This window comes from Lacerta agilis, chromosome 13 (genome assembly GCF_009819535.1).
Source record: "Lacerta agilis isolate rLacAgi1 chromosome 13, rLacAgi1.pri, whole genome shotgun sequence".
NCBI lineage: Eukaryota > Metazoa > Chordata > Lepidosauria > Squamata > Lacertidae > Lacerta > Lacerta agilis.
In genome coordinates, this window is record NC_046324.1 from 5,830,708 (window position 1) to 5,845,688 (window position 14,981).

At 41.4% G+C, this 14,981-nt stretch overlaps 1 protein-coding gene across 1 annotated transcript; it reads left to right on the top strand.

The window, feature by feature from the left end:
* Nucleotides 1-1,678: 1,678 nt before the first annotated feature.
* Nucleotides 1,679-14,045, top strand: DNAAF4 (dynein axonemal assembly factor 4). Its single transcript, XM_033167578.1, has 9 exons — nucleotides 1,679-1,851; nucleotides 2,753-2,900; nucleotides 5,622-5,755; nucleotides 6,206-6,434; nucleotides 7,577-7,722; nucleotides 9,072-9,181; nucleotides 9,476-9,629; nucleotides 11,797-11,902; nucleotides 13,679-14,045. Exons 1-9 carry the CDS (start codon nucleotides 1,729-1,731, stop codon nucleotides 13,777-13,779), a joined length of 1,251 nt encoding a protein of 416 aa, XP_033023469.1. The 5' UTR covers nucleotides 1,679-1,728; the 3' UTR covers nucleotides 13,780-14,045.
* The last annotated feature ends 936 nt before the right edge of the window (nucleotides 14,046-14,981 follow it).

The following is a 14,981-nucleotide window of genomic DNA, read 5'->3' on the forward strand; positions in this document are numbered from 1 at the left end:
TCTTAATTGATCATTGTTGTGAATGTGAAGAATCAGGAAGGAAAGATTTTATCCTGTTTAATTCACAAACTGCTAGATTTGATGTTTACCTGACTGTAGTGGGTGCTTGCTGGAGTGGCAGCCGTATGAACTCTTCTTTCCCTGTAGGCAGCAGCATCTCTGCCAGAAGGGAGAAAATGAGTTAGAATACCTCTACAGAGTGCCTTGACCCATCTTCATTGCTAGCAAAGGCTGCAATCCTGTGCACATTAACCTGAATGAAAGCCCCATCGAACATTGAGAGTTACTTCTGAGGAAACCTTTAGGGTCCAGGTCACAAATTGAGTTGGCTGTTACTGCTGGTTGAGCAACACTGGGATTAAAAAACAGAAATGCCTTTTGAGTCCAGCTGGATGTGGGATCTGCACTCATTCTTGCCCCAGACTGCTCTCTCTGTGTCTTAATAGAAGGCATGAGCTGCCATATAGCTGAAGTTCAATGGGCAACTTAACAGGGGTTAAAAAGGACTGCACGTGGTCACTATGGCTGGGGATATAGCATTCACGATCATTTTAAAAACATTTTTATTGAGGATTTACCCATATAAGGAAAAATAGCATTAGTACAATAATGAAGCTAAAACCAATAAGCAAATGAGCAGCAGCTGGCTTATTGACAACAGGGCACAACATGGAATGATGATTCATGTCAATCAAGGGTATTACGTTAGTATTGTTCATTCATACATTTGGACTCATTCAGCAGGGGAAGTGTTTCCAAGTGTGGAGATGGCCTATTAGCAATAAAACATGCAGGAGCTTCCTCAGGGGGGAAAGTAGCAACCCTGAAGGTTTCTGCAAAAACATTTTAAACTACTTTAGTTCTGGGAGTTTTGTTTTTGTTTCTCTTCTACCTAAAGCATGGGAGGTAAACTCTTTAAATAAGCTGCACAGCTCCTCCTCCTGGCTACAGCCAACCTGTTCCAGGCATTCTTATTTATAGCAACCAATCTATTTTGGGAGTTATACTTCAGAGGTTGAAGCCACTGTGATTTAACTTTGCCTACCGGACTGCAAATGGCAGGTGTCTCATGGTCTGAGTAGGGAGATGTTTGCTTTTCAGCAGTGCTGTGAGCTTTTGATCTCGCTGATAAGAAGTCTGGGTGGAAAGGATTTTCTAACTGCCCAGCATTTGGAAAATCCTGCTCCTGCTCTGGCCTCTCTATTCCTGTATTTTCCCAGTTGAAATGTATGCAAATGATTAATACTCTGGCCTGTGTATTTATCATGACATTTCTCTACTCCCTGCTAATCTATATACTCTGATTATGATGGTGCCTTTTCTCGGGGTGGGAGGGAAACGAAGGAAAAAGCAAACTATATTTAAACGTTTTCGCAGTTCGGCAAAATAAATATAAATGCCTCCTCTTCAGGAGCTGCATATGGCAGACTGGAGTTTTTTTGCAGGGAGCACCCAGGCGAATTTCGCTGTGCAATTTTGGAGTGCAATTCCAGGGCACAACCTTGCACTTAGTGGATCTCCTGTCCTCAACTGAGATCCACTTCGCCAGTGTACAAGTGGTGGCTGAGAACAGACAGCTATAAAAGCGCCAGGAGGGAAGGCAGCGCGCACGCGCGACCGCCCGCTATCCGCAAAGGCTCCGTTCGCCGGAAGTGCTTAAGAGTTTCCTGGAAACCGTTGCTTAGCAGCGGCGATGCCGCCGCGGACGCGGCCCTTAGCAACGGGAGCATGCCGGTGTGGGTGCGCGACTACAGTTGGGAGCAAACGGCCGAGGCCGTCTACCTGGTCGTCCCCTTGAGGGCAGCCCCTCTCCGCCGCGACGGCATTTTCTGCACCGAGCGATACCTCAAGGTCTGTGTGGTAAGACCGGCGGGGGCAGGAAGGGCCTGGGGGTGGGGTGGCCCTCATGCAGTTGGGGGCCCTTTGCCAGGAAAGGAAAAGAAACAGTTGTTGTTGTTGTTGTGACAGGGCAGGGGGCGCCACGAAGACCCTAGCGGATCGCTTGCGGTGCAAGCCTGTATGTGTCTACTCAGAAGTAAATCCCACCGAGGTTTGCCCTCATCAGGCCCATGCAGGCCTTGCAACCTTAAGCTAGTGTTGCTGCTCTTTAAGGTAGACTCATACAATTGTGAAGTTGGAAGGGACCCTGAGGGTCATCTAGTCCAACCCTCTGTAACACTGGAATTCTGATCGGATCTCCCCTTCTTGTTCATGTGCTTTTCTTTAAAGGAGCCGCAAAGGGATGCCTCAAACTGGATCGAAAGAGCAGCAGTGTGTGTGTGTGTGTGTGTGTGTGTGTTTGATATTGGGTTGTTGTCTTTATTTTGATTATATATATTGTGTTTTTTAGGTTGATCTTTTCTGTGAACCGCCCTGAGACCTCCGGGTACAGTGCGGTATATAAATTCAATTAATAATAATAATAATAATAATAATAAAAACAACACAGGAGTATGCAGCTATCCCATATGGGGATCAAACATGCAACCTTGGCGTTATCAGCACCATGCTCTAACCAGGCTGACAAATGAGTTGGGGCTTAGCAGGTTTGGTGCAAGTATAATGTGTAAATGTTTTGGGATACACATCATCATCATCATCATCATTATTACTACTAATTGCATTTATATCCCACCTTTCCTCCAAGGAGCTAAAGGTGGTGTGAAGCTTTGACTTGTGCCCCCAGCGTGCTGTCCAAGTGTGTTTCTGAAATGCAAGCATATTCACGTCGATTTCTAAATGTTGTTCTTAGGTAAATTCTCCTCCGTTTCTATTCGAAGCCATTCTCTACGCTCCTATAGATGATGTCCGCAGTACTGCCAAAATTGAGAATGGCTCAGTTTTCTTCACCCTCTATAAAAAAGAAGCGGCCATGTGGGAATCCCTCATTATGGAAAATGGTGAGTTTTCCATTGGGTTGGTCTTAAACAAACCTTTGCTGACCTTCCTGCAGTGTGTGTGTATATATATATTCTTTGCCACATATATGCATCACGATACTTATTATATATTAGCACTCACAATTCCTAACATTTTATATCTGATTTAAATAAAGCTTAACAAGTGATGTGATGCCCAGATACAGCAATCAACCTGGTTTTTGTCTTACATACAATAATAACTTTTCATTTGGCAATAACCATTATTTTTGACTATATTCAGTAAAGTTAATCCAGTTTCCCATAAAGTTGTCTTTCCTTTGGTCCTTGATTCTAATAAAGTGTGTTAGTCTAGTGATTAAGGCAAACCCCTTTCCATGGGCATAGCTAAGGGGGGCGGGGGGGGGGGGAGCTTCCGCCCTCCCTAGATCCACAAATATTATTGAAAAGCATTGAAAGTTGTTGTCTGATGTAGAGCAGTATATATTCTTTAGAACATCCACATTTCTTGCCAAGGCTTTACAGATTTGTGTAATAAAACCTAAAGGGGGAATGGGAAATTATTTATGGTATCCTGTAAAGGTTGGGGAGTGGAAATGTAAACCACTATTATTAGCAGTATTATTCTTCTTATTATTTTTATGTGTGTAATGGCTGCTCGCTAAACACAATACTGTAAATTGAACTGAACTGAACTCATTTATCTGAGGTTCTGTGTCCCCCCCCCCCGCCCCCAGCAGAAGCTTGTCCCCTGCAGTGCCCTGTTTATGGGGTATTTTACCCAAAAAAATCCTGGCTACACCCATGCCTCCTTCATTTGTCAACTCATCTCTTTAACAGATGATATAGTCAGCCGTCTCCACTTCCCCACATATTGACTGGACTCAAGGCAGCTTACAGATAAATACAAGAACTGTTAAAACATAGAAAAAACAATCATTAAAAAAATTAAACATAAAGAGTTTTAGCTTCTCTTGCCATATAAGAAACACCGGTTCTAGTAGACTTTCATGTCACACAGTCCCTTTTACATGACTTTTAATTTTTATCCAATATTTCTTTGTCATATCACATTCCTGCCATGTGTGGAACAAGTTACCATTCTTTTTTGTATATATGGGCAGCACTGTGTTTTTACCTTTGCTGGGTATCCAGCAAAAGTAATGAGCTGTATCCTCATTATCTGAAAACAGTTTTCTCTTATTTTCAAATTTAAAGAAAGCTTGTGTGCACTTTCCCCAAATATCTAATGCGTTATTCTCCCCACAGAGCCCATTTCACCATGAATTCTTTAACTTGTTTGGCTCTGTATTGTATTTAACAAGTAACTGCTAGATTTTTGCTAATATGTGCCAGTTGGTCTCTGTTATTAAGTTGTTGAACTCTGTTGCTGCTTTTATTTGTTCATGTGTTCAGAGATTTTCCTAGACCTTAAATACTCAAATCATGGGCATGTCTTCCCTTCTCTTAATCTCCAATTAAGTGATCATAGTCCCCTGATATAATAAATTTTAAATCCTAAAAAGATTATTATTTATCCAGATTTCAAAACTTGTGCTTGTATTCCCATTGATTCTTGGCAGCATAGATTCTAAGGGTTTGGGCACAACAATCACATATAATGATCCCAGACACTTAACAAATTAGATGGTAGAAAATTCTCTTTAACTGTGGCCTTGCATTGCTGTTTCCCTATAATATTTTGTGCAAGGCTGTTCTAATAACATCTGCTCAACTCTTGATATGAAATAGTGGGGTCACTATCCAACCTCCTGTCCAGTTTTTGCAATCTGCAATATACAACAAACTCAAATTTGAGATCTGGAGATTACCTCATCTCTCATTTTCATAAAGAATTCTAGCTTTTACAATTTATTATTATTTATTCCAAATAAATCTTAGTATAAGTTGTGGCTGTTTGTTCAATTGTTGAGTTGATATGTGTAAGTGAGCTGAACTCAGCTCAATTCTTTCTCATGGCCTGGTAAGTTAAGTGCAGGATGTATTCTTGAAATATACACTGGCCTAACCCAAGCTTATCATCATACAGTGGCTGCCTAGGTTGTGAGCAAAGGGGCCATTTACATTGACAGGCCCTGTTCTAAAAAAATCATCAATGGAGAGCCACCCATGGTTTATGGGTGCTGCTGGTGGCAGAAACTACCGGTAAACTAATCACATTGGTAAGCTGCTCTGTGTAAACTGGTTATCTTCATAATTTGGCAGTGGATGAGAGGCCTAACAGTTTGATCCAAAAGCCAGAAGAAGCATTATAAAATTGGGAAGTAAGAGCAAGCTAAAATGTCAAGCTGGGGTGACAACCCCTCTAGGAAGTGCTGCAAAGGCAAAGGGGGGTTGGTAAGTAGCAATTAATTTGTCTCCAGAAGGGTTTAGTCTGCAGGGAGTCCTTGGCTCCTCCCCATGGATTGCTTACTGCTTCAGGGGGCATGATCTTTAGGTCCACTTCTTGCCGCTACTGTCCAGGGAGAACAACTCAGTTCCCAACTCCTTGGCTGCAGCTTTGTCACTGGAAGTCTCTTTCCCCCTTCCTTCCTGCTGTTGGATGAGGGGATGGAAGGTGTTCCCCAATCAGCAGTGTTTGGCTTGCCTTACTGTCCCACAAAGAACAGTGCCTGAATATCACTTTGGCTGGCACAGTTTCAGAATCTCTCATTTCTCATACCTCAATTGTACTATCACACCTACTGGTCTTTTAATTGCTATTGGAATGGTTCTCTTTAGGGGACAAGGGAGAAATGCAGAGAATCCGAGAGGATGCTGTGCGCAAAGCACAAGAGGACGCAAAATCAGAAGCAGAAGCAAAAGCTGCTCAGAAACGAGAGCGCAGCAAGTTTGCTGTGGAGGCCACAATTAAGGTAAATCAGGTGCTGCCTGAGTCATCCTTACGAGCAGAAAGCAGGATTGCAAATAATGGATAACCAATATTATACCTACTGACAATATTATACCTACTGACAAATGTTTCTTCAGATGCTACAGTTTGCATTGCAGCCTCAGAGTTAACATTACACACATACCGTATTAAAAACACTGTGAAAATGCTTTCTTTAAAAACATTTTGAAAAATGCATTGAATTTGGCATATCACATTCCTGCCATGTGTGGAACAAGTCACCCTTCTTTTTGTATATATGGACAGCATTGTGTTTTACCTTTGCTGGGTACCCAGCAAATGTAATGTGCTATATCCTCCATCCCCTTCTTCATAAGAATTACTGTGTTGAATATAAGAGATAAATCATGAAAGACTTTGCACCTTAAAAGTAGTCGTAGTGCAGTGTTTGACGGTTCTGCAATTCAATCAGCTAGAAGATGTGGAAAGAGAAAGGATAGAAAAGCTGAAAGAAAAGGAGCGGAAAAAAGCCACTGAGGAGATTGAGAAATGGAAAGAGCAGAATGAGAAACAAAAGAAGATTCATTTTTGTCAGCCACACCAGGAACACAGAAAAACTCCAGAGCAAAGCAAGCAAGAGAAAAAAAGGAAAGTGAAACCTTCAAGTAGGGGAACATCCAAGTCAAGTACAACTACAGGAGGTAAAATGTTCTTGCTGTGTTGAAAACAAACTAAACATTTTAACCTTTCGCTGCTTTTGGCTTGTGAAACCATTTCTAATCTGTCTTCACCCTAGTATCCAGGCTCAGCATTATTGCTCCATTTTTTATTTCAGCTGATTTAATTCCTTGCTAAAGTGTCAGCACAGTACTTTCCTCCATTGTGGCATCTCCTGATAGGATGGATGAGGTGGGTGCCTAGGTAATGAAGAGTGTTGGCCCATTAGGTAACTCTGATCCTGCCCTCCTCAGAAGGCAGAAAACGTGCCTGGCTGGTATGATTTTTCTGTACAAACACCATTATCGCACAGACTACTAAACAACTTCCAAATTGAAGTAACTTCTTATTGTTCCTACTGTCTTCATTAACCTAGAAGCTAGCCTTTCTTCACCTGTGGGTTCTGTGAAAAGGGAACAATAAACAACTAACTTTAATACAAAGGTCCTAGGACTTTACAGTATTGACAGTACACAATAGTTTATCTGTAATTGGTTTTATTTTGACCAAACCGCAGGAGGCAGTGGAAGAAAGGAGTGCCTGGCGTGCTCTGGTCCACGGTGTCACGAAGAGTCGGACACAACTAAACAACAACAAAATTGGTTTTATATGTTCTCCATTATTATTTGTTGTTTATATTTTATATAAGCTCCAGTTATTGCCTTTTTGGCTTTTTTTCTTTCTTTCTAGTGATTTAACCTTTGAGATAAATTATCTAAAAGTGTTTCCATCCTGAGAGTTAGCTTGCCTGTTAGTGTTTCCCTGAGGTCTTTTTCTTCCTTCTCAGTAGCTTGCACCAACAAATGCACATGTGCTGGTGTGCTTCTTTGGGCCTTCAGGATCCCACCTGGCACTACCCCCAGGATATTGGATGCTCTAATCATAGTAAATGCCAAATATTTATCTCAGCAATGGTGATACAAATAAAGAGACCTTTTACATGCAGCTTCAGCCCTGTTAGTTTTAAATAATCTGTACTTGTAGCATCCTGCCAACCTCTGCCAAATATAGGCTAGAAAAAGGAAACCTTTTTTGATCTTTGCCCAAAGACTTTTCTTTTCCCTCCCTGGTTGCTGTGAACTGATACATTGAAAAATTAATTCATTATGTATCCTGATTATTGCAGGCACAATTTCTGGAAATATGTTTTCAGAGAAGTTGAAGGAAGAATCTATCCCTGCTCCGCGATCTGCCAGTAGCATTGAAATAAAATTCACCCCTCGCGTCTTTCCTACAGCTCTCAGAGAATCCAGGGTTCCAGAAGAGGAGGAGGTAGGGAGACCCAGCTGCTCTGCTGTGGCTTCAAGGCATGCTGAGGAGCTGCAGTTGTAGAGTGGGGCGTGGGGGTGGGCAGGCCTCCGACATTATTTTAACCACTTTAGAATCTAGATAGACAATCCCACACGTAGAAAGCGAAAAATAAAGGTACTTTGAAAAGGTCACAAAGTGATGTGGACTTTAAATGAAGGGAGTGGATTTGTCCTACTGGTTGCTAATGATGTTATAGATACTGTCCAGTAGGGGCCAGTGACACTTCTTCAGTCATGTTCCTCACAGCACTTGAAATTGCAATGTCTGGGCTAGCTGCAGGCAGGAAAGGATGTCAGTGAAATGTTGGCAATGAAATAGCCCCACAACACACATGGCAAATTGAGGGAAGACTTTAGCCATTGAGAATTAACTGTGCACTTATGATGTTGTAAACCGATGGTCTGGAAAGGCCTGTTGTTGTTGTTGTTCAGTCGTTCAGTCGTGTCCGACCATTAATTAGGAGGGCAGTGGAAGCAGGATGTAAACAGGGAAAGGAGAGTGGTTTTTTGTGGAATGTGGTTTTCTTTATGAATGTGTGCATGTACTGCCATGACTTGTAAAAGTAAGCAGTGCCTGTCCACCAAAAGGGATTATGACAATGACCCTTGCCACAAATTAGAGCAAAGGTAATGCACAAACACTGCCGAGAAACTGTAGGCAATGCTTCTCTGGAGGTACTGATTTTCTATCACAAAAGACACAAGCAAACAAACCTGAGTTAACTGAAAGTCATCAACAGCCATTGGCCATAATAACTCAGTGGAACTTTCCATGGGCAGAGGCACCCTTCCTCCATACATTGGTTGCGGAAGGAGAAAGCAAATGACGAGGGAGGGTGTTGGTTCCAGGCCCTGCCTGTGGGCTCCCCAGAACTACTTGGTCTGCCACTGTGGAAAAGCAGGATGTTGAGCTAGGTGGGCCCACCTTGACCTGATCAATTTGGGCTCTTCTGGCATTCTAAAGACGCCTTCCCCAATCTGGTACCCTTTGGAAGTCTAATGCCAATACACTTGGTGTTCTATATTGTTGCCATACACTGGCATATTTACTGTATATTCTGGCGTATAAGACTACTTTTTAATCCAGGAAAATCTTCTCAAAAGTCGGGGGTCGTCTTATATGCTGGGTGGAGAATCTGCGGCCAAGTATATCTCAAACTCTATAGTTTAACTGGGAAAGTTGGGGGTCGTCTTATACGCCCAGTCGTCTTATACACCAGAAAATACGGTACTTGCATTTGCTAAATAGGGCAATTGAATATACTTGTACTGTTTTAGGCATAAAGCACTGCACATATCTTTTACTCACAGTGGCTATGTAAGCAAGCAGAGGCTCGCAGGATCATAAATTCAGACCTTGCTGAGCTAGAAGATTTAAAAGAAGAGGAGAAGAATCCAGATTGGCTGAAAGACAAAGGAAAGTGAGTTTGGATGTTGCTTCAAAGGATGTGTAAAACCACTTTTATCTCACATGTAATAATGGTTTGCTGTTTATGGGGGAAAGGGAATGAAGTGCCAGCAAGTTGGATGGGCAGCGTATGTGTGTTTGTGGTTCAGTGCAGGCTTTTGCGATTCTTCTCAGGCTCTGCCAGAATGGAAACAATTACGAATCCCGGTGGGAGTCCTAGAAGTGAAGTAAAATTTAGTTGGATACAACCCTTAGTCCTTTTGGAAATTTAATAACCAGACTCTTCTGTATACTCTTATCTTTTTAGTAAAATGTTTGCAACAGGAAATTACCTTGCCGCCGTCAATGCCTATAATTTGGCAATTCGTATCAGTAATAAGATTCCAACATTGTACTTAAATCGAGCTGCCTGTCACCTTAAGCTGAGAAATCTACACAAGGCGATTGAAGATTCCTCAAAGGTATTTGCTTTTATCAAAGCTTTCAGGTCTGTAGCAAAACTCTATCACTTTCTTTTGTCACCCTACTGTGACTATACAAGCCTTACAGTATTCTGTGCAATACCGTTATTGTTTAACACCAAGTACAGTGGTACCTTGGGTAAAGAACTTAATTCGTTCTGGAGGTCCATTTTTAACTGTCTGTTCTTAACCTGAGGTACCACTTTAGCTAATGGGGCCTCCCACTGCCGCTGCGCCGCCACTGCACGATTTCTGTTCTCATCCTGAAGCAAAGCTCTTAACCTGAGATACTATTTCTGGGTTAGCGGAGTCTGTAACCTGAAGCGTCTGTAAACTGAAACGTCTGTAACCTGAGGCACCACTGCAATTATAATTTCATCAAATATCAACATTTCCCAAAATTGACACCCAACAAAATGAAATTTGGTAAAAATCTGTTGTGCCATCATCTAGGTTAGCTGAAACTTTATTAGCATTTGCTGTCTGCCATGGATTTTTGTTTGTTTGTTTCATGAGAATGTTTTGTAAGCTGACTTGAGAGCCTCTTGGGGCTATAAAGCAGGATATTAAAAAATATAAAATAAAATTGGCTGATGCTGCTGTGTGTGTTAGGGTTACAAAACGGTTGGGTTCAAGGGCAAGTTCGTGCTCCCCCCCCTTCTGTCTGGGTGTCACTCGTAAGGATGAATGTGCACTATGCAGCTGTCAACTGATAAGCCTGGTTTTGCTACTTTAAGCAAGGGTCTGGTACTGTCCTTGCCTGCAGCCTGCAGTAGTTTCCCTACCAGTCTACTTACTGCCCTCTTTTATTATTATTATCTGCTAATTTATATGCCTCTTAATGGCCACATGACTTCTGAGTGGTTTACAAAATATGAAAACTAATTGTGCAATGTTGTTAAAATGCAGTAAAATGAAAAATACACCATTATTAAAATACATAATAAAATAATCCCAGTAAAAATGTCAAAATATAAATGGCTGTAGCTCAGTAGTGGAGCATCTGCCTTGCATGCAAAACCATCATGAGAACCATCATGATGTGGTTGGAGTCTTGGACCAGGGGGTGAATCCTCACTTGGCCATTACCCTTACTGAATGACCTTGGATCAGTCACTGCCTCTCAGCCCAATCTTCTTCACAGGGTTGTTGTGGGGGTTAAATGAGGAGGAGAACCATGTACACTACCTTGAGTTCCTTGGAGGAAAAGGTGGCATATGCATGATGATGATGATGATGATGATGATGATGAATAGGCCCCACGTTCAGTTCTTGGTGACATCTCCGGGTAGGGCTGAGAGAGACTCCTGCCTGAAACTCTGGAGAGCTGCTTCCAGTCAGTGTCAATAATGCTGAGCTAGATGGACCAATGGTCTGACTCATTATGAAGCAGCTTCCTTTGTCTGTAGTCAAAATATACAGTAAAACAGTTGGGCAGTTAAAGCAAGAGGGTTAGGGTCTGTGCCCATTTGTGCACCAGGTAGCAATATGTTGTAGCTGCTGCTGCAACAGGGCAGGCGCTTCAGGGTGGAGGAACTAGAAAAGCCTCTTTGATAGTGAGAGAAAGTTTCTACTGGCCAGGTTTCTCATGGTTTTATAATATTTGAGACCAGGTAGAGGTTGCCCGAGTCATGTTAGCTGGTTGGGTTAGACTTCTACTTCCAACACCTCAGTTTATGGTACGTGGCATGGATCACCTGCTTGAGCAGCATAGGTTTGTTTTTGCCTAGGAACCAAAAGAGCCCAAAGAGGAACACTGGAAGAACAGTACCCAGTTGCAGCTGCTGTGTGCAGCATCTCCACAGTTAAACCCAGGAATCCTGAGAATGTGAGACACCTTGTTGGTGCAAACTGCTTGGGCAGGTTTAGGAGCCTTTTGATGGAGATAAGACAGATGACACTTGGTGTTTGTGATATCGATTAAAAATAAAATAAAAAATACAGATACCCACTAAGACTTCAGACACCTCAGCCCAAGGCTCAGCTTGTTTTGTTTATGCTCCAGGGTGGTCCTGCAGAGAGGTACCTGACATGTTTGTGTCTCTGCACATGAAGGCAAGGAACCTGATAGATTTGAAAACAAATGCCGGCAAATGCATGTGTGAGTCGTACACTGTCTTCAAGGGACAGCTAAGCTTACTTCCAAACTTGTGTGTTATTTTTCAAGGCCCTGGAATTATTGACTCCTCCTGTTCCTGACAATGCTAAGGCTAGAGTGAAAGCTCACGTGAGGCGTGGGGCAGCATTCTGTGGACTGGAATTGTATGCTGAAGGTAAAGGAAAGATACATGCTGAAGATAACATTCCTGGATTTGTTGGGATTTATTGTATGATATGAACAAGACTTTGTTAATCTGTACTTTTTATTTTGCTTGTTCATCCAGAAAGTTAAATCTTTTTAAATTTTAGTTTTGTTTTATTTATGGAGATGGGATGGTGCAATACAAGGCATTCGCCAGACTCAAAATAGACCTAATGACATCAGCAGACTTAGCGAACTTCTGCCCATTGATTATTTCAGTAGGTCCACTTTGAATTATTTGCATAGATCACCCACAGTCTGTTAACACATTGTTACCCACAACCAATAGGAACAAAACCACAAAAGTAGCTTTCTTCTTTCTACAACTATTACTCCTGTTAGATGAAATCTTTAAGTATATCAGGCAGTGTGTTGTATTGGAACACTTTATTTTCTAAACTAGCTTTCTTTGCCCAATGTGAAAGTGAACAGAAAAGTCTTTGGTATCTTTCTTTCCTTTTCCAAGTAGTTTCTCTCTTTGTAAATATATTTGTTTGCTACCTTGTTTCCTTTAGCTTTACTGTACATCTAATTTGGAGCTTGACAAAATGTTTCCTTACCTCAATCTGCTTTCATCATTTCTAGCACCTGTAGATTTCTGTAGAAAAATAATTGCTATGTTTTGCCTTTAGCTGTATTTTTCTTGTCCAGTACATTTCCCCAAAGAAAATTACCGGTATGTAATACTTCTCCCTAAATTTCTGGAAATTGGAAGCTGAGCAGCCATTATGTGCCACTTCTCCCCTCCAATGTAGCACAAAGTAACTCAAAAGACAAGGCACCAAAACACCCATTTCCCTGTTTATTCACTCCATGCAGGTGCTTTTGAGAAAAAAGAAATGCACCAGCTTCTCAGCCAACTACACATAACCATAGTTTTATCAGTGACTCAGCACAGTCGTGTTCCTGTTGTCAATATCTAGAAATCTAACTTGCAGTTCTGCAAAGTACTCTTTTTTATGGGTGGCTGTGGGGAGCCTTTGGGTTCCAAGTCAAACCTGAAGAGCAGGCATTGCTTGTATTCTGCTTTAAGAGCTTTCCTTGCCTGTAAATACCATTGTTTATTAAAGGAAAATCTGTCTGTCTGTTTCCCAGGTCTTGCTGGTATAAAGACTCTATGCTAAAGGAAGTGTAGAACAGCAACAATAAAGTAGGGTACTCCCAATGCCTTTGAAAATGTCCCAGCTAGGCCACGTTATAGGACTAAGAAGCACATTCTGTATTGGTCAGCAAGACAATCTTACTCCTGGCCAGGCAGCAGCAGGGTGTAATGAAGTGGTAGAGCCAGGGCTGCATCTCCATTGCTCACATTATCCAGGACAGATGGTGGAGGGGGTGGCACAAATGGTGGAACCAGGGGATCTCAGGCCACCAACTCAGCCCTTTCCCATACCTCCATTTTGGGGCTTTTGTCAGGCAGAAGAAGGGGTTTGGATTGCAGCCCAAGGCTATAATCCAGGGATGGGGAACTCCAGATGTTGTTGGACTCTCATTTCCTAGCAGCCCCGCTAGCATGGCCAGTGGTCAAGGATAGTGGGCTGTCCAGCAGCATCTGGAGGGCCATAGGTTCTTCACCCCCAGTGCAATTCTATACATATAGTACTTACCTGTGATTAAACCCCCTTTGAACACAGGACTTACTGGTACTTGTAAGTCAACATGAGCAAAAGTAGATGCATCTTCTAATTCTACTTTATAGTATGTTGCTGCCATTGTATGATTAAAATGCATGCTATATTAACCCTAGGTCTCCAAGATTATGTTGCTGCTCTCAAGATTGAGCCCACAAACAAAAACGTAGAAGATGATGCTGAGAAGATTCGACGCATAATTCAAGGAAATGAATGATTTGGGGACGTGGAGAATAGAATGCAAATTTGGTGATCAGCTATCATGTCCATGCTAGTAATGTTGATACTTATCCTTGGAAGATATTTTGTTGGTGTATTAAATAAGTAGTTGGATATTCCTCTTCTTTAGCTCGAGTATAGTAGTTAACAAATAGGGCAACATTTGAGGGCCTTTATATTATAAGAATATAATATAAAATGCTTTCTTAAACTTAGAACAACATTTTTTCTTATCTTGCACAATAAACAAATAGAAAAGCCTAACTTTACTTAAGTTTGGATTTGTTTTAAAACTTGGGGAAAATAACTTGTAGTGTTAGATCATATTGCATAATTTATGAAATATGATGTCACAATTCATAAGGTGATAGAATTAATAGCCACTAGTCTATTTTCAGTAGATAAAAGGTACAGTAAAATACTCCCTTGAAGAAAACCTCACCAAAAATACATGCCACTTCTATTTATTTCTAAAAATCAAATTCTAATGTGCAGTATGTAAGATGGTTATATACTGTAATCAAAGCCTATTTGTTCCTCTGTAAGAATCCATAACCCAACATTATTGAAAGGTTTAATCAGAAAACTGTGGGCTTATTTTTTGTTGTGCCAGTTCTCCAGGGGACGCCATGACCGTCCTTTTCTTCTTTGGCTTTGTTTATTGCTGTGCAGAAGATGGCTTAACTGAAGGTTTAAGAACATTTGTCAATTGAAAATGTGCCTCAGTGATCCCTCTTTTAACATAAGAAGTAGTACTTCTTGAGCTACAGTGTCCTGAAGCTTGTTATTTCTTGGATTTGTAGGGCTTGGTTCTCTTACAAACTACTAAAGTACTCCCTTTCTGGTATATTCATATAACCATTTGCATAGTTATAGGGCTGTCAAAAAAGGCATACATGAAAATGTATGCTGAATATGAAAATGTATGCTGAAAATGTTTCTGAATATGGAAAAGTCCTCAATCCTACTGGAGAAACACCAAAAAGATTTTTTGTTGTTGTTGTTAATCCCATGCAACAATTCTAATTTCTGATATGAAGAAGAAAACTCATGTTGGTAATAGGAGCATGTCTTGATGCCAGCAACCCTCTAGGGAGCCAGCACAGAAACCTAGTTCTCACTAAGATTTTTAAAAAAGTAGTGTCTGTGCAGCATCACTACAGACTGCAGTTGGGGGGGGGCTCTGAAAAATGAATGCTT